Raw genomic sequence first — 24,543 nt, 5'->3', positions numbered from 1 at the left:
TACGTGGAGACAGGACGAGGGGAAACGGACATAAGCTGCAGCATAGGAAGTTTCGCACGAATGTGCGTAAGAACTTCTTCACGGTGAGGGTGACGGAGCACTGGAACAGGCTGCCCAGGGAGGTTGTGGAGTCTCCTTCTCTGGAGATATTCAAGTCTCGCCTGGACGCCTACCTGTGCGACCTGGTGTAGGGAACCTGCTTTGGCAGGGGGGTTGGTCTCGATGATCTCTAGAGGTCCCTTCCAACCCCTACAATTCTGTGATTCTGTGATTTTCTTGCAGACGTATTCCCCGTCCCAGCAGTGCAAGGCCAGCACCACCCCGAGTAGTAAAACGCCAAGAGAGCATGGAGGCCTTGCTTCCAGAAAGGTGAGGAGTGTGGGAGTTGCAGAAAAGATGTTGTTAGTTCTTATGCCACAGTATTTTAAGATTTTATGTGCACCCTGTGCCAGTGAATAGTATCAGGAGGGATCACCCTACTGTTCATTGATTCAGGCAGGAAAACTTGAGCCTTTCTGCAAATCCAGGTGTTAATTAGAAGTTACAGTTAGTGGCCACATCAGGAAGTTCAAAGGTAGATGCAACTTAATTTTTTTTGCCACTGGGAACTTTGAAACAGATAAGCCTAGGACATTAATCTTAACTACCAGAAGAAGAGATCTGTAAGGCATGCAGTGTATCTCGTGCTCAAAAAAGGCTGAAGCAGCCCTTTGAATTTATGGCCAAAATGTCTTGCAGGTGATATCAAGTAAGTGCCAAGCACTAAAGCAGTGTATTCAGAAGTAATGGCAATGAAGGAATTTGGTGTGCTGCTTTGTTTTATGGAATGGATCTGATGGAATGGATCTGAATGGGATTGGACCTAAAAACCTAATAGGTTTTCATGTTTGTTTTATCTCTTTCAGGAACAGTAGTGGTAAAGCAGTCTCAAATGTGAACATAGACCGGCAGGCTTCTGATGATGATGATGACCAGTTTGTGGTGGAGGCAGCCTTGCCAGTGCCTGAAATGCCAGAGCTGGAAATGGTCTGTTAATGTTACAAATTATAGAACCCTTTCCTACCCTTTGTAACTTGCTTGTTTAAGTAGCTTCTAGCTGGACGTGTTGTTGAATAGTTTTATATCATAGCAATGCCAAATTTTTGCAACTAAAGCTCTCTCCCTGCACGTATAGGAGCCAGAAGTGGATCTGGAGGAGGATGAAAAGCATGGTATGTTTGCTTTTGTATATATTTGTATGCATATACATATAGAATAAAACCACACATTTAAACCAAGTGCTAAGCACTTAAAATGAGGAATACAGCAGCAAAATATCTCGTTAGGGCGCAGAACCTTGCAACTTTGCAAGAGAAAGGCAAATATTTCTCAAATGAAGTCTTACATAGTTGAGCAGTGGGATTTACAGCTGATGTCAAATACCTTCTGTATGTCTGTCTGAGATAGGTGAAGGGATTGGCTAGTCAAGGCAAGTTGTAGAAAACCTTCTAGACAAATGGATGGTCTGGTTCTTAACAATGTTTATGCTTAGTTGTGACCTCAGATATCTGATTCAGGGCTTTCAGTCCATTCTGGCCACATTGCATATTATTTAGGTGGGCTTAGTTCTCTGTATCAAAAAATTACTAACAAATTACTATCTCTGTATACACATGTGCATGTGTATGGAGATAAGACACTGGAAAAATAAATTTAAAATATCTTGTATCTCAGTAACCGAAATATAATGGAACACTGTTCATGTTGGTTTTGATGTTATTGTCTTGAATGTTTAGAATAATATTTTTGTAACAACAGTGCTGAGAAATATCCTCATTTTCTCCAGGAGGACTTGTAAAAAGAATCCTAGAAACAAAAAAGGATTATGAAGCATCACAAAAATCATCAAAGACGACAGAGAAGGTAAGATGGAAATGGCCTAAAGGAATTCTGACTATTAAATATTGTAATTATGACCTTTTTTTTTCCTTTGTTTTTCTTTCCATTTTTTGATCAAACTCCTCCTTTCTACGTTATACTTACGTTCTACTGTTTACCTGCATTAGTCCTTCAGTCCTCTACGTTCTCTGTGTTGTACTTTCTTTCTTGATTTGTGCTTTTAGTTCTGTATAGCATTTAGCAGTCGTCTTTAGCCTGTTTGTTTCCAGAACAGTCTGATTTCAGCCTTGCCCTAGATGCAATAGGACACACCCTAATTTATGTGGCTGCATAATTAATGTTTCAATCCTAATTGTCCTCTGGTTCTATCAACCATCAGTCATTATGTTTACCTATAAAAAGTAGTGATCTCTGCAGTTAACCATGTACAGTAAGTATTTCCATATCACCAGATGTTACCTTAGTAAAATCTAGCATACTTGAGCTTTCTAGACTGAATTGAGAAAGTGATTTTATTTCATTTCCCCATCCAGAAATTGGGATAGGGAAATGGGAGGGAAGGAGGTCTAGAGAGATTCTAGGAGCAATCACAGACCAAAAGCAAAATATACTCATGTATTCCTTCCATAACTGGACAGCTATTGCTCTTTTAGCCTTACACAGCTCATGTTGCAAGAAGGCACAAAAGGCAGAACATTTTGCATCATTGGCCCTTTGGGAACATTTTAGATAAGGAATGCAGTTCAGAGCGCTTTTACAAAAATACAAACAGGTACATAGCATTTTGGAGAGGCAAGTGCTTTTCATGAGCTTTTAAATCTTCAGTTCTACTTGCATATCTCTTCAGTATTATTTATCAGTATTTATTATCAGTATTTATTCAGTATTAGTGATAGATGTGGTGTGGCATGCTGCACTTCTATTAGGTGCTGCAACCCAGATCTTAAGAACTAAGCTTTTAACAAAACTCTTTCAAATACCTCTCTGAAACTGGGACAAACTTTTGAAGCCTAGACCACTTTTTGGCCTCCTGTTACTTTAATGAATATAGTTCTTGGCAATGAGTGACGACATTATGATAGGTTATGAGTAAAGTGCACAGCTGGACAAAACAAGTCCCTAAGGGACTAAAACTTATGGTAGACAGTAGACTTTTTTTTTAAAAAAAGATTTTATCTAGAACTTGTATGCTTTCATAATTATTTCTGGCAATCTGCAGCAAAAATGACACAACTTGTTAGGATTGTGATTTTTGGGAGGGTGAAATCAACAAATCTCTTAAATAGGGACACTCCCAAATGCTTTAGTGGTACTGAGTTATGCTGTCATGCAGACCAGCCTTTTTGTTCCTTCCCCAACACATGGAGGAATGAGGAAGGTAGATCAAACCCATGGGGAAGCATCTTCCTATCTCAGGCTTGGGGTTGCCTGAGATCTGGGCCTGCTTGGCAGTCCAAAATTCCTTTCATGTATTGCGTGGGCTGAGATTAAAGAAGAAAAATAATTCTTAAAATGGGAAAGCTTTCATTTTCTGCTCATAATCCATTTTGAGTAGATACAGTTTTATCCAACTTGCTGAATTGAATTACAAATGATTTATTATAAAGCTGCACCTTGTATTGCCCATGCAGTGATCATTTAAATGCTCCTGGCTATTTCTAATGAGTGTCTGACGTTGAATAAGTTCTGTCTTTATAGAGCTGTTTGGAGAAAGGGAGGGTTTAGAGATAATATTGCTCTGTTTATGCAGTAGCTCTAAAGCTTATTACTGGAGTATGTGTTGAGCTGGCATTTGTGAGAACAAGGGATACAGCTGTTCCTAGTTTAATAACTAGGTGGTGCTGTTCAATCATCAATCTCCAGACTAAGTTTTGGAATGGCAGTAGCAGTTGAATTAGACTTTTTTTTTTCTGCCAGTACATAATTATATTGCAGGCTATATTGTGCTGTATTGTGTCCTGTCAAGTGAGCATTTGGCACAGAAAGGAACAATGGGGAGCATTTAGAAAACCTCATGGGTTTCATGTTCTGGAAGTTTCCTCTGGGACTTGTACTAAATTTTCCTTTTTTTTCCTTTTTCTCCCCTGAATACATGTAGCTCACTAAATAAAACAATTCCCTTTTAACCCCTTAGATTTTTTTTTTTAATGCACATCGGCCTCTTTGTCTTTGTACAGTCATCATTTAGTCCCACTGCCTATTTTCACAGTCTCTAAAACACTCATTCTGTCCTTGTTTGCCTTTTGTTGCTTCTTTTGAAGCACTGATCTTTGTTAGCAGCACTGATAATAGACAACTAATTCTGGAAAAACAAACCTGCTGACTTCCATCACGTGAAAATTTGCATGCAGCAGTAAGCTCCTGAATATCATCTGTTCTCATATCCAAGCAGCTGGCTGCTGCTGCATTTAATATTCTTGCTGCTAATGCTTTACAAATTAAATCACAGAATGGCCTGGGTTGAAAAGGACCACAATGCTCATCTAGTTTCAACCCCCTTGCTGTGTGCGGGGTCACCAACCAGCAGACCAGGCTGCCCAGAGCCACATCCAGCCTGGCCTTGAATGCCTCCAGGGATGGGGCATCCACAGCCTCCTTGGGCAACCTGTTCCAGTGCCTCACCACCCTCCTTGTGAAAAACTTCCTCCTAATATCTAACCTAAATCTCCCCTGTCTCAGTTTAAAACCATTCCCCCTTGTCCTATCACTATCCACCCTTGTAAGCTGAAGTTGTTGTGATCCAGAAAGGAGAAGCACAGTTTTCCTGACAGCAAAGGAAAAATCAATGGAAAAGATTATTAAAATTGCTCAGAGACTGGGACTTGACAGATGTAGCCCAGAAAACACGAGTTTGAGAGACTGCTGAATTCTTCTGACAGAAGACAGTGATAGGCATACCTCACATGAGACCCCAGACCAGCAGTTTGGGAAAGAACAGTTACTGGTCTGTGGGATCTCTTTGGGAAGATGCAGCAAAAGTAATTAAAAAGCAAGAAGAGTTTCAGGCGGTTTATTCCTGCCAAGTGCTCTCTGCTTGCAAGTGTAACCAAGTTCTGTTCTGTCCATGGGACTGTGAGAATGGGTCTGTGAGTGCTGGCCAACATGTTGTGTTAAATAGCTGTGGGTTTTGTGCCAGGTCTGGCTGTGCAGTCTGCTGGGAGCAGCATCAGTCTGAGACCTGACTGTTTCTCCCCAGCCTCTCAGCTCTTTCATTTAATTGGTTTTCCATCAAATTCTCCAGAAGAAATATCTTCTACATCAGCATGCAACAGTATTCCAAAATGTGTTTTGCACATTTTTGTTTTGTGGAGTAAAATGTGATTATTGTATTTTGGGTAAGATAATTACAAGTCCAGTGAAAACTTGAAAGAATAATTCTTTGGGAAATTATACCTGAGGTTGATCTGTGTGTCTGTCAGTAAGAATGCTTGTCTGCCCTGGTTTTATTAAACTGTTCAATGCATATAAAATAAATGAAATATTCTCTCAGCTATATTCACTACTCTTTAAAGCCATGTCTTTCTGCCAGAAGATGAAGAGGGAAGTGGAGTTATCTATAATCCAAGCACTGGATCTTTTGGCTGATGCTTTACAACATCTAATGCAGCAATTAACTGATCGGTGGCTCTACCCGAATTACTGTGGATTAATCAATTAGAAATTAGCAGAAGCTGATGAAGTAATACTTAATGGAAACGTAGCATTCGTGGGTTCTTGGGGATGTTCCATACCTTTACTTGTAACTGCTGATTGCAGAAGAGTATTTGTTTGTGTTAAAAACATTTGCCTGAAACCTTCATTGTGCTTTTTAAGAAGTTTTAATAAAGGAAAAACCAAGAAAATCAAGAAAGACAGGGACTTTCATCATGTAGGTTTTGCATGTGCAGAAACTTAAAATAATATACACAATTTTCAGGTCAAACAAAAAGGTCAGTCTGGAAATACACAAGGTTTCTGCTGCCTTGATTAGCTGTGTTCAGCCTAACAAATTCCTAAAAAGACTTCCTAAATGTATTTGTTTAGAGTCTAATCCTCTTATGTTAAACAGAGAAAGAAACAGATGGTACATTTTGTATTCCACTTCATTTATTTGATGTGTGGAAAGTGTAGGCAGGTTATTAAATAGTTGAAGCAAGTGGGATCACAGAATTCCCATCTTTCCCAAATATAGGCTTTGGAGAAGAAACAGATTTGAGGTTTGTGCTAGTAACAAGTGATATTAAAATAGCTTAGCACCTGGATAATATTAACTTCAATCACAAGTGCTGTAAATCAAGTAGGTACTTCTAAGCTCAGAGCAAATACAATCAATGCTGATTCTATTTGTTCAGAGTTCTTCAGGTCATTGATTTTGTGCATTAAACAACCAGCTGCACAGCCCTGTGTCCACATCCAGTCAGTGCAAGCAGTAATGTGATGTGTTAACCATTTGTATTCATATCTCCCATCATGTCAGTGTTTCAAAGAGGCTCAGCATCCTACCAGTTCACAGAATCACAGAATGGCCCAGGTTGGAAGGAACCTCAAGTATTACTAAGCTCCAACCCCCCTGCCACAGGCAGGGCCACTAACCTCCACATTTCATACCAGCGCAGGCTGCCCAGGGCCCCATCCAACCTGGCCTTGAACACCTCCAGGGATGGACGGGGCACCCACAGCCTCTCTGGGCAGCTGTTCCAGCACCTCACCACTCTCACAGTAAAAAACTTCCCTGTGACATCCAACCTAAATCTTCCCTCCCTCAACTTCAAACCATTTCCCCTTGTCCTGCTGTTATCTACCCTTTCAAAGAGTTGATTCACCTCCTGATTATAGGCTCCCTTTAGGTACTGAAAGGCTGCAATTAGGTCACATGTTGTAAGAAGTGCTGACAGTGAGATTTAATAGGAATTACCTGCACAAGGGCTTTTGTCTTTGTCTAACAGCTCTGGCTATGGTGATGTGATGTTAGCACAATGGTTATAGAGAAGATGTGCAGGGGGAAATGTTTGATGCAAGCATGCAGTTCCTCACAGAACTGGACTGTGCAGTTTGCTGGTGGTCAGGTGTTGTTGGAGCTTGAACTGAGTAGTTAATGCTTGAGTTTCCCTGCTTATTACCAGGAGGAAAAAAAATAATAATAATAATAAAAAAAAGTGGTCCTCGATTAATTGTCTTACAAACAGTGAAGGTAGAATGGAACTTTTATCACTCGTGATGTTCTTGGTATAATGGCTGCTGTGCTCTGTGGCCTTTGCATACTACACAAAATGTTCACTCCTGTGGATATAGTATAAATAAAAAAAGAGACAGCAGATGGATATGTTAAACAGAAACTGTATGTAGAAGTGCAGTGAGACAGCTGTGCTTTCCATCCCTAGGAAAGGATGCTGTGCTAGCAGCTGTTGTAGGAGAGCTACAGATGATGTTCATACATTTCAAGAAGGTTATCAGTGGATCTGACCAAGACATTCTGCTGGGGCATAGACTGGTGTGAAAGCAGTTGGCTAACTGGAGGACCATGTGTGACAATTCATTTGGAATGGAAAAGGGGATGCTGTTTCAACAGAAAAAACCATGGGCCACAGAGTGAGCAGAGAGGGAAAGCAGGGCAGGACTGGCACCCAGTATGCATTTCAGATGAGTTGATACTGGAGTTGTCTCTTGGTGTGTGTGTGTGGTCAGACACATAGGATTCTGCTCAGCATGGTGAATAGCAAACTGGCTTCTCTGCAGCAAGGCAAGCCAGCTCAGGGAGCTGAGGTGGGACGTTTACATATGTCTGAAAATTCCATCCTATTTTTTGTGTCTTCCAGGTCTGAAACAGGTCAGACTCTGGTAAATCTAATGGTACAGAACATGGTGTTTCTGCTGCCTTGGCCTGCTGCTGAACTCGATGCCTGGCATAAGCAGAAAAAGCATCCTGTTCATTTGAAATGATTTAACATTTACTGTTTTCCCCTCTGTTACTGTGGAGGACTTTTTTGCAGTGATCCCTAGTGGATAGTTACCATATACTTAAAATGCAGGCTCTGTAAAAACCAGGAAAAGAAAACACCCTTTATGATCAAAAAATATTTTGTACAGTAAAAAAGCCCACGCTGTTATTTTTGCATTGAGTGTATCAAAATTACTTGTCCAAAATGAAGTTTCTGTCCTGTCCTAACTGTAGAAAAAGGTAGAAGGGAAATGGTATAGCTCAATAAAACTATGATTACTCGGGTCTGTTTCCATAATGGGACATAATACAATGGTTAAAAGGGGCTGTAGAAACTATTAACTGCTTGATGGATGCTTGTTGTAATTTGTTTCATATTTAAAAACTGTTAATTTAAAAAATGGAAACAAAGGAGAAGCTATATAAAAGTAATCAAATGCTGTTCCTGGAAGTGAATTTTTCAAGCAGGGTGGGTGGGGGGAAGCCATGCCACCTCTTTAACTCCATGCATGCCAGGCATTTCCCATACCCTCAGCAGCATGGATGCTGGAAGTAAATGTCTTGTGAACGATCCACTTTATGGAGCTGTGCACACTGTAACATTTGTGCTAATTGCTTTAACGAGGGTAAATTCAACACAGGTAAAATTCTGGCGGTTTCTGGAACCCCGTTGATAATTTCCCCTTCATTGATTAAGGAGAAAATTTCTGCTTTTTAATTTCTTAGGTCCCTGCATTCGAGTCCATGCTGTGTTCCGTTCAGATTGAGGTAATGGGAAAGGCAGACTGTTTCCCAGGAATCCAAAATAAACATTTATCTTGGTGCCTTACGAAAAACATGAAGGAAAGGAAGTGTATTGGGCCTACAGAAGTGATACAGTCTTTTTACACGGGGATAATTTATTGATTCTTGGGCTTTTGTGAAAGGAGAGTTCATTGAGGTGTATGACCTAATTAAATAGGCTGGAACAATTCTGATTCTGGCATTTTTCTTAAAGCTGAATATATCCTGTTTCGTGTTTGTGCAGAATGAGCAAAGGTGGCATTCAGGACTCCAACCACCCACGTTGCTTGTTGTAATAAACCATCTGCCATAATTCTTAGTAATTTCAGGGTGACCTGTGCAGATTTTAACCCATAACAGTAACTACTAAGCAGAACAGACAGCATGGGGTTTGGTTTTTTTCCTCCCTTAACTGCCTTTAATCAGTGATATCTGGTGAAGCTTGAGTACTTCAGCTTTCTGTAAGCTGCACACCAAGTGTAGTGTGAAAAGAAAGAAAGGATTGATCACTGTCTGTCCCTCCTCAAGCTAATGGTGGTGTGCCAGGTGAGTTACTGTGCCCTCAGGTGTTGGGGAGATTTTCGGGAGCTTGGAGTTTCAGTGTTCCTCCTTGAAAGGAGGACATACCAAAATACTTTTGTGTGTTCCTACGTCACTTATATGGTGTGGTTTTGTGTCTCAGAGTTGCGGAGTTTTCTAATCACCCTGTTGATGTGCATTCTAAAGACTGAGTAGTATTTAATAGACTTTTAGTGCTTGTGTATTTCAACACTTGAAACTACTTAGGAACAGGTGAAGGGAAGTGGGAAGGTTTGTTGCATGTAGGGTGGAAAACAGGGCAGCAGAACTTCTTCCTGGGAAGCTCTTGAATATCATACAGCCCTGCCCTGCTGCTGTACCGAAGATGGTTTTTTTTGTTTTTTTTTTTTGATGGGCTTGGGTTGTTCCAGCTCTAGTTTTCTTTATAGATAACCTCCTGGTTTGATGTGGAAAATAGGGTCCCATAGACTAAGCCTTCTCTGTGGCTTTGGGGAAGCACGTGTAGCAAGAACTTGTCTGGAAAAAACAAGCTACAGTAGAGAGTGTGCAGTGTGTGAGGTTGCAGATCCATTCATATACTGTTACAAGTTAGTGAGGAAACAAAATATTTCCAGGAAAGAAAGTCTTACCAGTGTCCAATGTACACCATGCCCAAGGAAACGTGCCCTGTGATCTGTGCCTTCAGGGACAAGGCATAAAGGGAAAGGAGTCTGACAAAGCCAGTTGGGATGCTGTTGGCATTGTGCTTAGAGATTTGCTAAGGAAGAGACTGAAAGTATCCTCTCAGCCCTGGGTGGCTGTGCTCTGAAGGTGGGTGCTTACCAGCTCTCAGCATTAAATGAGTCAAAAATCAGTGCTTTCATCTGTGTGCTGTAAGGGACAGCAAGCACACGGATGGCTGTGGGAAGTGACAGAACAACGAGTTTTGTGTAATACAGCATAATGAAACACCTGCTTCTGTGAGAGAGGCACAGGTCGAGTGAGAAGGAATTAAGATGAGTGTTATTTTTAACAGCTTAGCCAGCACTCATGAATTGACTTAGGAAGCAAAGGCCACGAGTTCACCAGCAGTTGTCACTTCAGGCCAGTTCCTTATTAAACAACTTCAACATTATAAAATCACAGTAAACTCAGAAGCCCTGCAGTTTCCATGTGCTGTGTGTGTGGTAAAACGCAAGCATTAGATGCAAGTAAATCTCAGTCTTCAAATCTTTAGAAGTATTTTTCTAGAATAATATATATCTGAGTTCATCAGTAAGCAGAGGGCTGCTGAAATGTGTTTGGCAGTGGTCCCTGCTGCCTCCAAACACAGCTGAACAAACAGCCTGCAGCTCACACAGGAAGGCAGGCCAGTTGTGTAGGAGGGCAGTAAGGGACAGCATGGTAGGCATGGCGTCCTAGCAGGCACAAGCACAGAGTCATCTCTGTGCTCATAGAGCTGCTAGGAACTGTGCTTAGAAGATGGTTGATCCCATGGTTGGGATGAAAGAAAGACCTTTCTAGTTTTCTGGCACACATTAGATGACTGAAATGACTTTAAGTAAACTTAATGTACAGCTTCATGTGTCTTAAAGAAGAACTCAGGTTGGGGATTAGACATTCGGGGCTCTTGGAAAGAAAGAAAAATCTGGTTGTTTTACCTGGGGGAGAAGAACAGCGGGCTTCTCTTTAATGGCAGTTATTGTTTCCAGGAAGGCCTTTGTGGAATAAGGTCATTAGGAAGTGTTAGTAATGTGGTCATTTGGCTCTGTTTATGGCATCGTTTTGTTCTTGGTGATTTTGCTGTTGTAGCATGCACTTTCCCTGTGTTAAACTTGCAGTAAGCTGGGATGCTTCAGGAGGCTGAGCACAGGGTCTGCAGGCTGCACATGAGGGAAGTGTGCACAGGACCAGATTAGTTTTGAGTACTGCAGCTGACTGAGGGCACACCTGCAGCCTGCGTGGTTTTACAAATACTGTTAATTTCAAGGTATGGAATAACTGCCATTTATTTTAGCTGTGCGGTGTGAAATGCTATGACTAGGGCCAACATTAGGAGCAGAGACTCTAGATACAGCCAGAAGTGAGAGTGAAGCATCTCAAAGGGAGTGATTTGGAGAACTGCACTGGAAGGTGACTGTGGAGCATCCAGTGCAGCTCCCAGGCAGCAGCAGAATCCTGTGTTGAGCAGCTTCGATGGATGCTTTTGGTGCAAAATATCGTGAAAAGGGATGCTTCTGCTTCTCCAGCTTTTCAGGGACCATAATCATCACCCTCTCAGTTCAGAGACTACAATCATTACCCTCTGGAGTTGAACATGTCCTTTTTTCAGTGTGGTGGGTTGGGACTTGCAGCAGTATTGAGTAAACACCAATCCACAATGTCCTTGTGCCAGGTACTGGAGTGATGCAGGGGCAGTCCAGCTGTGCCCCATAGAGTACACAGCTGGAGCATGCAAGGAGAGGATGGGTAGATGGATGTGTGATTTATGGGGTGGACATAAAATCACAGAATCATGGGATCACAGAATGGCCTGTGTTGAAAAGGACCACAATGCTCATCTGGTTCCAACCCACTGCTATGTGCAGGGTCACCAACCACCAGACCAGGCTGCCCAGAACCACATCCAGCGTGGCCTTGAATGTATCCAGCGATGGGGCATCCACAACCTCCTTGGGCAACCTGTTCCAGTGCCTCACCACCCTCCTTGTGAAAAACTTCTTCCTAATATCTAACCTAAACCTCCTCTGTCTCAGTTGGCAGCCAGTGCCAGTAGCAGGTTGATAACAAAAGTGGTGTCATTATTAATTAATTAATGGTGCCACATTAAGCTGTTTACCTTTCAATGTATAGAAAAACACTGAAGTAAAACAAGGCAGAACGAGGAGGTCTCCCTCCAATACTCCCTTCACACCCACTGCTCTGGGAAAGATCTTGATGAGAACATCAGGATGACGAGGTCATTAATGGGATCAAATACTATGTTTAATTTTGAGTGCTCCTGATCTGAAAAGCAATTGAATATTGACAACGTTATTGTAGTTTTGTAGCTGTTCTCCTTAGCAGTGGTGGCTTGGATATGATACTCATTCTGCTCATCTGATTCTAAACTGTTGCTTCATTCTTCTCCCTTTCATTTCAAACTGTGAACACTGTGTAAAAGATTTCTCCTCATAGCTAGCAGTGTCTAAAGTATTCTTCATTTGACACCTTGTGTACAACAAACGTTTTTCCTCGTCTTGATGCTTTTCTCCTTATCCATCCTTTCTGTCAGGAGAAGCCTTTTCTATCAGAAGCAGCGAGGAAGAAAGAGAGAGACTTGGTAGCCAAAGAAATGGAGAAGTTTCGGGACTCTATTCAGACTCTGTGCCGCAGTGCCTTTACCCTTGGCAGGATCATGGACTACGTTCAAGAAGACATGGATGCCATGAAGAATGAGTTGCAGATGTGGCGGCATGAGAACAGACAGCATGCAGAAGCTCTGCAGAAAGAGCAGAGGTGAGCGTGGTCAGGGAAAGTCTGCTTTATCTCTTGTGACAGATCTGTTTCTAGCAGAGAGGAGAGTTTCATTCACTATAAAATGCAAATTTAGCATCAGTCTCTGCTGTGGTTTGGAGAATTTTCTTTGCAGTCAGAATTGTTTTTTGAAATGTTAAAATCCTTCCAGCTAATGTCATGTGATGTTCATGGCAGCAGCTGTGCACATGTTGAGATGAGATGAGAAGTCTTAACGTTCTGCTTTATTTTTTCTTATCACAAATACATGTGGAGCAATGGGGAGGAACAGGTTAGTAGGCCTGGTAGGTTCTGAGTTCCTAAATCACAAACTGCTCTCTTTGTGCCACTGAAATTTGTGTGTTCTGCAATGGTGTCAGTAACAGCTGTTGTCTGTGCATGGTTTGAAACCAACATCCGAAAGCCAGGAGAATGAAGGTAATACGCCCAAGGAGATCAAGCCAAGAAAGGGATGCTTCAGCCTTACTTGCCTCGCTCGTATGTCTTTTTATTCTCCTTGCAAATAGAACTACCATCCCAATTCCATGTAATCTGATCTTAAAAATGATCTCAGATACTGAAGATTGATTTTTATCTTCATGGATTCCAATGTAGGTAACTTTGCTGCTCCATGAATTTAATTCCTGCAGAAGCAAGTATGCCACTGAGTGGTATTTTTAGCTGAGTTTTATCTGGGTAGGTAGCAGTGTGTTAATTGTTGGAAGTTTTACAGCTGCTGGCTTAGTGGGGCTGGGGTAGGAATTAGGATTTGGGTTCACATATAAAGCTTAATGATGTTAATTCCTTGCACTTACATAGCACCTTCTTAAACTGTGGTTTGGCTTAGAATGCACTACCTCTGCAAAGAGAAAGGAAATGGCATTGGGCTTTATTTTACAGCTGGAGAAACTGAGGCACTGATCTGCTTGCCTTTCCCCAGGCACAGGGGAACCAGCATCACTCCAGCAGAGCCACTCAGCTCCCTTCCACTGCTGCAACATATTACAGCACTTAGCAGGGATTGCTGTGAGATCCTCATCAGATCAGTGTAGTGCTATGGCTTGTCACATCCTTCAGGGAAGAATCACACAGTATCTGACATGAAGAAGGCAATGCTTCCCATATGTAGTAGACTTTGGATGCATCTTCGTGGGTTGTTTTTTTTTTTTGCTTCTATGAAAGACAATTGAAGGATCCCATTATGGAAATGCTAGAATTTCTAGTGATATTTTTTGTGATTTATGCCAATGGTGTAGAAAGGAGGAGAAAACTAAATAATTACGAGGTGCAAACTTTAGCTGATGAGTCCTCACAGTGACTGGGTAATTCAGAATGACAGCAGGCTAGTTCTGTCCATCAACTTCCTGGCTGCTAAGCATTACGGAAAGGGGCACGCTGGTTTTAGAGCCAAACAGTCTCATTCCCTTCAGATATATCAGTGTGCTAGTGGTGTTATTAGTATCTGATTCCTGTTTATTAAATTTCCTGTTACTGTGGAATTGCCTACCCTTGCCAGCAGCTATTGAGGGGCCAGTTTTCTTGTACCTTACCTCTTAGATGTCTACTTGCTGCAGCTTGGTGCTGCTGGCAGGCAGTGCTGTGCTGCTGGCTCATTGTAGGAAATAGCTGGTAGCAGGCCATCAGCCCCCACAGCAATGTATTTGTTCCTCTGCAATGTGCCTCTCTCCCCTTTAAACGCCTGTTGCGAGGTCTGGAGGGACGGCTGTTGCCATGTGCATCATTGTAAGATACAGGAGCCCCAGTAAACAGTGGGTGTTGTTCTTATGCTCTGTCCCACACAATCAAGTCCCACTTTGTCCCTGAGCCAGGCACTTGCAGCTCTTGGCTGGTAAGTGAAAGAAGTGCTTGACACACTCACGATGGAGCAGAATATGCAAATGAGCATAGCACAGAGATTTTAACAGAAAAGCTAGATTAGACAAGAGATTACTGTTTGCTGTTGAATTGTGGGGGATTTTTTCCTGAACAGTGTTCTTCTCTGTGGTGTTAGCTTTGTCTTTGTGTTTCTCATCCTTAACTTTCTTTCAGGACGGGTGAGCACAACTTAAATTCTATGTAGTCTTTTAAGTATTGAATGTACGTTCTTGGAGGCTTAAGTAACCTGAAGCAGCATAATGTTTCCAATGACACAACACTTTGTGTCTCTTTCAGCATCACGGACAGTGCTGTAGAACCACTAAAAGCTGAACTGGTTGAGCTGGACCAGCTGATTGAAGATCAGCAAGACAAGATTCGTGCTGTTAAAGCTAGTATTTTAAAGAATGAGGACAAAATCCGGAGGATGGTACTTAGCATAAACTTGTCTTCAAGAAGGTGAAGAAGGGAGGAAAAAAAAAAAAGCCTTGGGACTGATAGACTGATATTCCTACCAAATAAAAATTCCTACCAAATAGTGGAGAAAAGTAAAGATATGCCTTGTTGGGATGTAAAGTGGCTAGGGACTGGGAGCCTAAGAGTTATATAAAATACCATTGATCTTTAGATGTTGATATTACTGTGGATAAAATTATGTCCATTTGAATGCTCAAGGTGCAGAGCTATTAAAATAACTTGTTTGTTTAAATGTGAACTGCTGTTACTCACTTGCCAGGTCTTCAATGTCCTCATTCCCTCCATGGCCTGTTGAGCACTGTTTCTGAGCCAGTTCTCTATGCATCTCCTTCCTCCCTTCGTGTCTTCTTTTCAACATGCTGTCGTGAGCAGGTCAGGTGATTCCTGAATCTTGGAAAGTAAGCTACAAAAGAATGCCACAAGAGGTGAAGCCTTGTGTCACTTGCAGTTCCTTGCATCGTTACGGAGATGATGTCATGTTTTCAGAGCTATCAGGAATCTTATTAGGAAGGACTGAAAATGCATCACCGTGTAAGGGAGCAGAAGTACTTTATCTGCACAGGTGTTAATGCCATTTTTATTGTGTATGTTCATTTGGAAAGGATTAATTTAAGTACCTGTTTCCTCCCAAATGCATGTTCCTGCAACTTTTTGTACGTGAATAATAATTCCTCTTTTTTTTTTTTTATTTAACTCTAGGTGTCTGTACTGTTTTCCTAATGACCTCTTGTTTGTAGTTTTTACTTATTCCTAAATCTGCAAAGTGTGTTAGCATAGACACAACTATATGACACTGCCCTGAGCACAGAATGCTTTAGTCCCCTGCAAGGCTGTTCCCTTAAGATTTTTACAGTGTGTGAGTACATCCACTCCCATGTTATTTGGATTATGTATGAAATGGCAGTGTCCTCTTTTTCCTTCTTTTTCTGTTTTTTTTTTTCTTTCTTATTTTTTCTGATATCCGGGCCTCAAAAAATCTCCTAAAAGGATAACCACCAAATAATGTGAGTATTTAATGCGCAAATATGAACGTTTTAAAGGATTTTACATGTTTGTTTAAATAAGTTAGTGGGGATGATTTTATTTTCCTTCCTGGGTAGTCACCTGTGGTTACACCTAGAGGTAGTCTGCCCCAGAACTTGGACTGTGAAAAGAATTCAGTGCTTTGTGAATGAAAAGTGATTCATTTTCTAAGCTCAAAGTAATCAACAGCACATTGCATCTAGGAGTTGCATGCTAGCTTTGGTTGCTGTAAGGGCTGGATGCTTTGTTGCATGAGGTTTTGGTTAGATTGGAGAGCAAGCACGGAACTGTAAGATAGTATGTGAAGTGTTTGATCCCTTCTGAACAGTACATAACACTGTGCTCTGTGCTTTTGAATTCTCATCTCAATTTTTTATTTGGTGAAGCAGTATCTCTACAGGAAAGAAGGAGACAGACTCTTTAGCGGGGTCTGTGGTGATATAACAAGGGGAAATTGTTTCAAAGAGAGGAGATTGAGGTTAGATATAACTGGAAAGATTGCCCAGTGTTGTGGTTGATGCCCTGTCCCTGGAGACTTTCAAGGCGAGGCTGGATCAAGCCCTGGGCACCCTGATCTAGCTGTGGTGTCCCTGTGCATTGCAAGGGAGCTGGACTGGATGGCCTTCAGAGGTCCCTTTCAACTCTAAGGATTCTGTGATCCGATTCTGTGTAGAGGCCAGAAAAGCAAGGCTTCTGCTGGGAGCTCTTTGTTGCCACATCCTGCAACTGTGCATTGATTCTCGCCCAAGTTTGGAGCCTGTCCACTGTCTTCCAGGTCTGATCACAGCCAAAGGTGTTTATGATGCCCACCACAAACCCCAGAGCTCAGGACTGGTGATGCAGTTTGAGTGTTTCTCCATGCAGGATAACGTTGCCTTAGCAGTGCTGGGAATGCAGTGATGTGACCAGGCTGTGTCCAGCCCCACGCAGTCTTGGCATGGAGAATTTCATGACCACTGATGACTTCCAGTTCTGAGGTTTGTGCTTTGGGCTTTGTAGCTCAAATAAACATCTGTGCCTCATGAAGGGGAAGGGAGACTCTGTGAGAATAGATATGGATGAGTGTGTCTGCCCAGCTGCTCGTGACTCTTGCACATGCTACAGTGCCTATGCCTTGAGCTTGCCTTTCAGCTGGGAGTGGTTCATTAGCAAAGGAGACTTTGCTAGTGCAGTGGTTTGGGATTTAAAACCCTTACATTGTCAGGCCCCTTTAGAGCTAATGGAGCCTGACGGGTCTGGGAAGCAGGACTTGTACTTCATGACATGCCTGACATTCCTCTCTCTTGTGTGGGTCAGGAGGTGGCTGCAAACGCTTCTAGTTTAGGATTGGGGAGTGTTTCTCAGCCAGAAAGGTTCAGCTGTTGGCTGGACCCTACTGGAAGGCTGCAGTGAGGTCTTCTCCAGGCTGAACAACAAGCCCAGCTCCCTCAGCCTGTCTCCACAGCAGAGATGCTCTAGCCCTCTCATCATCCTCATGGCCCTCCTCTGGACCCACTCTGTGTTCATAGTGCACTGCAGGTGGGGTTACTGGTGTCAGAACTTACATGTGATTTGTCTCACTCATGAATTAGGAATCCTTCAGTTTGCACTTTAGCTACAAGAACAGATCTCTTCCATCCACTGAAGGCCCTCTGGTTTCTCACCCAGCATGAAGGTAGATGCTCTGGGTAGCAGACTTTGCACGCTCCTTTTCCCCCAAAATGTCAGTCCTCACTGGCACTCTCCAAGTGCAGTTTCTCTAACACAACCTGCTTGATCAGTGGCAGAATTCAGTCTAGTTTTGGCTCTGTTGGCATACTGTCCTGCTTTGAAGTACTCAGATGTGTAATTAAGTTTTGCAAATGAGTGGCTCTTGCCAGATCTGGCACTCAAATGCTTGTGTTTCAGGCTTTGTGGTAAATGCTTGGTGGTTTGACTATTACCAAACGTGAGCTTCAGGCTGGCTGCTGACTCAGGAAGACAGTGCTACCACTGTTCACATCTCATTATCCTCACCACCCTGGGAAAAAGGAACACCAGCAGTACTGTTGTTCAGCTTAGAAATCTGGAATTCCTGCTCACGTGTGTAATGCAGGACATCCCATCTCCAGTGGAGCTGTGGAGCACACATCCCTGAGTCAGATTTGGGTTTTTCTCCATTGACCTGCTTGCCTGATCTTGCTATAGCTACCTCTGGTTTGGCCTCAGCAGTGCTGTGTTGCCGTGCTGCAGGAGATCTGAAGACCAGATGGAAACTCCTTTTGGCACAGAGTGTTTGCTAAGCCAGAAGGACTGAGAGAGGGACAAGTTGTTGCTTCCTCCATAGCAAGCTCTTCAGCTGTCTCCTTGCTGCAATTTGCTGTATAGGATTTCTTCCTCCATGAAGGCAGAATAGTTGTGAAGCCTCAAAGATGCTCTCTTGCCTCTTGGGTTACTTCCCTTGAGCACATCTTGGAACATAAGAGGGAAAAATGCCAATTACTTTTAAATGCATTAGAATTGCAAAGCTCTAGTATCCTGTGTCTGTAGAGCAAAGCCTGGCATTTGTGAAGCCAGCCAACCCATACATGATTTAGGGGATGCAGCCTATTGAAAGCTAATTGAAAAGTAGCTCCTAAGCAGCTTCACTTCAAAAATTAAAAAGAATCAGTGCTTTTATTTCTCTTCAGCAAGTGTGAAGATGAGTGCATCTAGTATTTCTAGTGGATTGGGTTGCTGCTGGACATGGAGAGATCCCCAGCACTCAGAAAGCCCCCACGGTGCCCAGAGAGCTGCCCACCTGGCCAAGGCATTCCTCCTCTAACACGTTTCCTGCCCTGCTTGGTGAGAAAATACGAAGGAATAACATTTCCGTTTTCCAGCGAGAAATTTAATTAGAAGGAATTAAAAGGTGTAGTTTATAGTTTAATTTAATGCGATGAAAAAAAAGATTGGTTTCCTTCCCTTACTGCCCAAATCCCAACCTGAGACGATGGCAGCCAGGCCTCGAATTGCATCCGACGGCCACAGAAGTGAAATGCTTACCAAGAAGAAAAGGGAGAGAACTTCCACTTCAGATTTATTACTTGTGAAGCAGAGGTTACATGGGTTAGTGTTAATTTATGTTGCACTGTGTCCCACAGACTTGACTTTGTTGTGTGCCCTGGAATGGGCTGAAAACTGATTTTGTTGGCTGCTTTTACAGGTCACATGCGTGCTTAGGTTCTATTTTGGGCCACTGAGGCTCTTGGTTTTGTATATACAGTGAAATGTGTGTTCAGACATGGGGAGTGTGTGCTTGTCCCTGCGAGGCAGGGTTCTCCCTCCCAGGTCGTTTCCCCTTTTTGGCATTTGTTTGGATTGTGGCAGCAGTTGAGGAGCATCAGGAAGAAAATGAATGTGTGGGGCCTGTTGGTACTGTAGAGTTCTCCCCCTGGTTGAAGGCAGTTCAGCAGCAAATTCTGGTGCTGGGCCCTGTAGGGGAGCCCCTCTGCATGGTGGCCCTCCCTCAAGTGCTTCTGTCATGACTTTTCCAAAGCCACCACTTGCTATTGAGGTTGAGAACCCAGATGTGGCTTCTTCCTTAAGGATCTCTCAGCCTCACAGTAAGCTGATGCAGGGCAGCTTTCCTCACACTCACAGTTCCAGTGTCTGTCCAAAAGAAACCTTTGGGGAATCTTTACACATCTTGGGCCTTTAGCAGAACCATTGAGTAGCAGTAGTAGTTGAGCTGATTTTTTCTCTTAGAGGTGAGAGGTGGGGAAACCAGGACCTGTGCACTCACCTTCCTGAGCATCTGCTAGAAGAGCCGCTTCCAGACAACCAGATACAAACGGGAAGGACTTTTATGAATTTAATGGAAAAGGCATATTTTAACAGAGCTCTTTCTGTTTCAGAAGGCTGACTTGGTCTAAAAGGAAATGGATGGGAAATGGTAAAGGCAAGCAGCGTGAAGGAGCTGCACAGTATCTCTCAATTCCTGGGCTGGCAGCCTAGCCACAGGGACGATTTTCTGGCTAACAGCTTTACATTGGATTAGAGGTGCTTAATTTCTTCTGTACTTTCAGGTTTCTCTATTTTTGGAACAGTGTCTGCTGGTGCTGAAGACCGAGAGTCGGCTGTGCTTGGGAGGAGCTGGGGATGCACAGCGCAGTGCAGGGCTGTCTGCGAAGGAGAAGCTGTTTGGATAAGAAACAGTTGCTTTGAGCAGGAGGTTCAGAGCTGCTCTGGCTTTATGCTAGAGAGAAAGGAAGTCTACCTGTCCAATTTAAATAATCTCGGTGGTATTTGCAGTGCACGTTACAAAGCTGGAAGCTGGAATCAATCTGAGGTAGGTCCTGGGTCAGCATCAGTGCGTGGAGCACAGGGACAGGTAAGAACCAGAAGCGACTCTGACAGCTTGTAAATGAGCAGCCATGTTGGGAGTTCTCCTCACACTCTCCTGTAGCCAGACAAGCACCCTTTAACCATTTGCACTGTTCTTTATTTCTTTATTTATTTTTCTGCAGAGACAGTAGTGGCAAGAGAGCCTGAGATGCTTCTCTCTGCAGCACTCAAGTTGGTCCACTGACCATCACAGTAATGCTTCACTTTAATGTAGCTCCTGTAAGCAGAGATGGGAAAGAAATGAAAGAGCTGCTCTGATAAGTAATGTCTGAGGATTAAGTGGTTTCACATGTATATTGACCTGAAAATAACTGTTACAATTGAGCATTTTAACTTTATGCCAACACTGTCAGAAATAGCTGAAGACCTTGTCATCTCACTGGTGCTTGATCTGGAAAGTCCCAAAACATACTGAGAAATAATGGCTCTGCCTTTAGGAAAACTGTAAAGCTATGGGCAAGAGTGAGGTTGGGAAGCTCTCCATAGGCATATCTAACTCCAGCCTCTACTGGTGCAAGCTGAGACCTCACTTCTTCTGGCATTGTTTTTATAGCCACTTTGGTTCATGGCCACCCATGAACCTATGCTGACCAGCTTACTGCTTAGTACAACGAGCACATCTGCACTACTCACGGTGTTCAAGGCCAGGTTGGATGGGGCTCTGGGCAGCCTGGTGTAGTATTAGATAGGGAGGTTGGTGGCCCTGCATGCGGCAGGGGGGTTGGAGCTTGATGATCATTGAGGTCTCTTCTAACCCAAGCCATTCTATGATTCTTCAGGTTTCTTATGACTCATACCTGACTCTTTGTGCACTGAGGTTTGGGAGAAGGACAGAGAGGGCAGGAAAGAAAAAATGTTGCTCCCTTTTTATATGCTAGTAAAGATCTGGAATTCTTTGGCAGCTGATGTGGAGGTTGTCTTTCTTTCAAGATGACTTGCGTTGTATTTCACTGTACAACCCAGTTGTGTTTGGTCTTTGCTCTGCAATTCTTGCAGGAGGGATTTTCTTCCTGTCGTCTGCAAGTTTTACTCTCTTGTGCTCACTTCTTGCAGGCCATTCTCTTCCATGAATGTTACTCTCAGAGAAGGGAGGATAAGAGGGCTGCAAGGAGGGATAGCTATTGTTTAGCTTGGCCAAAGATGCAAAGTCCTTTCCAGGGTGTGCAGCTTGATGTAGCAGGAAGGTTTATTTTTTCTGGTCATGCTAAGAGTTTTATTCATGCTTCTTGTTGCTCCTGGCAAGGCAGGAACTGAACAAAAGTACCTCTCTGTCTCAGCATGCTGGGCCTTCACTAGTCCAAACAAAAGGATCCTGACAGGCAAAGGGACAGCTGTAAGAGAGGCTGCACCAAGAGACTGACATTTAAAGTGCCTGATCCCGAGCAACCTGGATGCAGTGAAGTGGCTGAGCAGAAAAGAGCCAGTTGGGATTTTCGGACAGCAACAGGTTTTCAGCATCACGACTGTGGCCATGCTCAAATGGCATGGGAGAAGGCAGAGGAGAGCAGGGGATGCCCTCTGGGTGGCCCCAGTATCCTGTGGGGTCCTGGTAGCTGCAGGGGCAGCTCGGCTGAGGAGCAGCTTGAGCCTGAGGCCAGCCCCGCAGCCAGGAGGAATTCACGGCCCCACACAGTGGCTGTGGTTTGCATGTAGGCCTGTGCTGATCAGGGAGGAAGGAGCGGTGTTCTCCTCCAGTTTTAGTGCTCCCTGGGTCTCAGCTTTTCATTCCTGTCCACAGAAGTGTCAAGAAAGGGCTGGTTTTATGTTTAACTCTGTTAGACCGAGGGCTGTAAACTCAAAACCCATGTTAATAGGATACTTGTCTTTAGGAGCCAAACGGAGGGTGAGAGACCAGGGTCTCTTGCAGCTAAATACTGTTCTATTGTGCTGTGTTTTATATCTGCTGGTAGGAGTGATCAGAAGCTGTGTGGGAACGCGTGTTAAATGTGTTATTATGTTAAAATGTCACTTTCTCAAGTATCATGTGCTGTATTTGCATGGGGCTTGCGGGCTCGCAGTATGCAACTGCGGAGAGCAACTGGAGCGCAACAGGACCACCCGAAGGCATCCAGCTGCTTCCAGTGGGGGCCACGGTAGGGAGACAGCAGCCCAAAAGGAAAGGAGCATGAACCTCCTCTGCAGGCCTCGGCCTCCATGTCTGCTGCCATCCAAGCCCTGCAACAGGGTGGCTTTGTGGCCACGCAGGGCCGGGTCCCAGCCACCTGCTGGCTCTTGTGCAGAAACAGCCAGGGGAGTGGGAGGCTTCATCACACTGTTAAAAGGCCACACTGACTTTGGCAAGCGTTGGGTTATTAAGTGCAGATTTCAGTGTCCCGTTAAGGATGAAATTTGCTGAGAGGTGGGTTGTGGGAGGCGGCTGCTGGCGTTCACTTCCAGCTCGCTCTCATAGCCTGCTCAGAAAATTGGTTCTTAGGTGTTTTGTGCAAGTGCAAAGTGCCCTTTCTCATGTCCAATATTTAAATTGCATTCCTGCTGTCTCTGCCTCCCCTGCTTTGGACACCCATAACTCTGTATACTTGCAGTATTTGCTCTGGCTGTCTTCTGGAGCTTGGCTCTCTTTTTGACACCCTTTCTCACTGTTGAAGCTGCAGACATGACTGGGAAAGCCACAAGGGCAAGCAGGCATTTTTGTTGGACAAGAAGCTCAACTTCTGATTCAACAGCTCAGTGACAGTACTGTTTCTTGCGCTGAAGTTTCCAGGTGGTAAAGACCACTATGAGACTGTCATACTGCTGCAGCTCTTTAAGAAATGTCCTCTTCTGAGCTGCCTTCTCCAAAGCTTTGGGAGATGGAAACAGACACCCCAAGTGTGTTCCCAGGCTCAAAAGCAGGCATTAATCAACACTGACACATACATTTGTATGTAATTGGCTCTCATTCCTGTGTAGGCCATTGCCTTAGAAGTCTTGAGGCTTTTTTGCTGTAATAGGAAAGAAGGTGTTGGACATGACACTGGGTTTTGTCTGGCCAGGCAGAAAAACATTTCTGCTAACATCCAAAAAGCAGGCAAGCAAAATCTCAGGATTTGAAAGGGAGTCTTACCACTGGACTCAAAGGAGGAAATCCTGAAGTGGATCTAGGCCGAAGGCTGTTCAATGACCCCAGCTTTGCTCAACAGAAAAGGCATCAAAATAGCAGAGCTGCTTGAAAAGGAGATGGTGGAACAGCTGCTGTTGAGTCACAGGACTCAAGGCATCATCTAGCAGACTGGCTAAGCTGCCTACTAATTGTTGAGTGCAGCTTTTGCAGTTGGCCGCAAGGCAGAGTGCCCCAGAGAGCCTAGCAGTTGAAGGAGAGATTGTCAGGCAGGTTGGCCTGAGGCTCAGGAGCCATACAGGTAGACCCAGCCTCAGCCTCTCCATTTTTCAGATACAATGGTCGTAACAGATCTCCTTTTCTCCCATGCCCCTTTTTCCTGTCTTCTTGCAGCTGCAGGCTGGACATCTGCGCTTCCAAGCCAGGAATCAAAATGAGAGAGTCTTGTGCCACCAGAAATTCATCTGTGGGGGCGATGAGCAGGACAGCTCTCTTGGAAAGTCTTCACAGGACAGAAGGAGCAATAATTTGGAGGCAGCTTTGGGATTGGGACTGTTCTCTTTGCCATGTCTGAGGCCCCAGAGGCAGCTTGGAACCAGAGTGCTCTGGTAATAGAAATGAGGACAGATTCAAATAAGACAAGTGATATGTTACCTTTAACGCTGGGGAAAACAAAAATGGCTCAGCAAAGCTGAGACAACATTTCTGGAGCAAAGCAAGGTTTTTTTAAACAATTTCCTGATTACTTTGACTGCTTGATCTTACAGCCCGAGTATTGCCCTGGTGTTATTTTTTTGCATTTCATTTCCTAAGACGTCCTGAAGAGCAGGGAGTGAAAACTAAAATAAAACTTGGCATGTATTTTACAAGCTGTGCTGGCTTCTCCCACAGTCCCCATCAACCCTTTGAACCACAGCTGCTCAGATAGCTGAGGTCACTGGAAAGGCTCCTACTGACTTCTTATGGGCTGGATATGCAGTGGTGTAGTTGCAAGCTTGCCCAAAAGACCATTTTGATAGAAAAGCTCCCACAGGCTGCAGTAGATGTCAGGCAAGGCCTGGAAATGATGGTCAGTTGTCTTCTAAGAGTGTGTGCAGCAGCTCCCAAGCATTGCTTTGTCCTTCAAGCTCAACAAGAAGAAATGTGGTTAGAATTTTTTTTATTTTTTATTTTT

At 43.6% G+C, this 24,543-nt stretch overlaps 1 protein-coding gene across 5 annotated transcripts in view; it reads left to right on the top strand.

Annotated features, from left to right (window-relative positions):
* TRAF3IP1 (TRAF3 interacting protein 1) overlaps window positions 1-24,537 on the top strand; it is a 47,377-nt gene extending 22,840 nt beyond the window's left edge. For 3 of the 5 annotated variants that reach the window (XM_031554081.1, XM_031554080.1, XM_031554083.1), the window contains 6 exons: window positions 283-369; window positions 906-1,026; window positions 1,175-1,211; window positions 1,826-1,902; window positions 12,372-12,595; window positions 23,763-24,537. In XM_031554081.1, the coding sequence (XP_031409941.1) occupies window positions 283-369; window positions 906-1,026; window positions 1,175-1,211; window positions 1,826-1,902; window positions 12,372-12,595; window positions 23,763-23,943 (727 nt within the window). In that variant the 3' untranslated portion in view covers window positions 23,944-24,537. Of the gene's footprint in view, window positions 1-282; window positions 370-905; window positions 1,027-1,174; window positions 1,212-1,825; window positions 1,903-12,371; window positions 12,596-14,764; window positions 15,183-23,762 lie in introns of those variants that run through there. The other 2 variants (XM_010713211.3, XM_031554082.1) reach the window with 2 other exon arrangements.
* The last annotated feature ends 6 nt before the right edge of the window (window positions 24,538-24,543 follow it).

The sequence above is a fragment of the Meleagris gallopavo genome, chromosome 7, assembly GCF_000146605.3.
Source record: "Meleagris gallopavo isolate NT-WF06-2002-E0010 breed Aviagen turkey brand Nicholas breeding stock chromosome 7, Turkey_5.1, whole genome shotgun sequence".
NCBI lineage: Eukaryota > Metazoa > Chordata > Aves > Galliformes > Phasianidae > Meleagris > Meleagris gallopavo.
The sequence above is the reverse complement of the archived record's forward strand: the minus strand, read 5'-3'. Positions and strand labels throughout refer to the sequence as shown.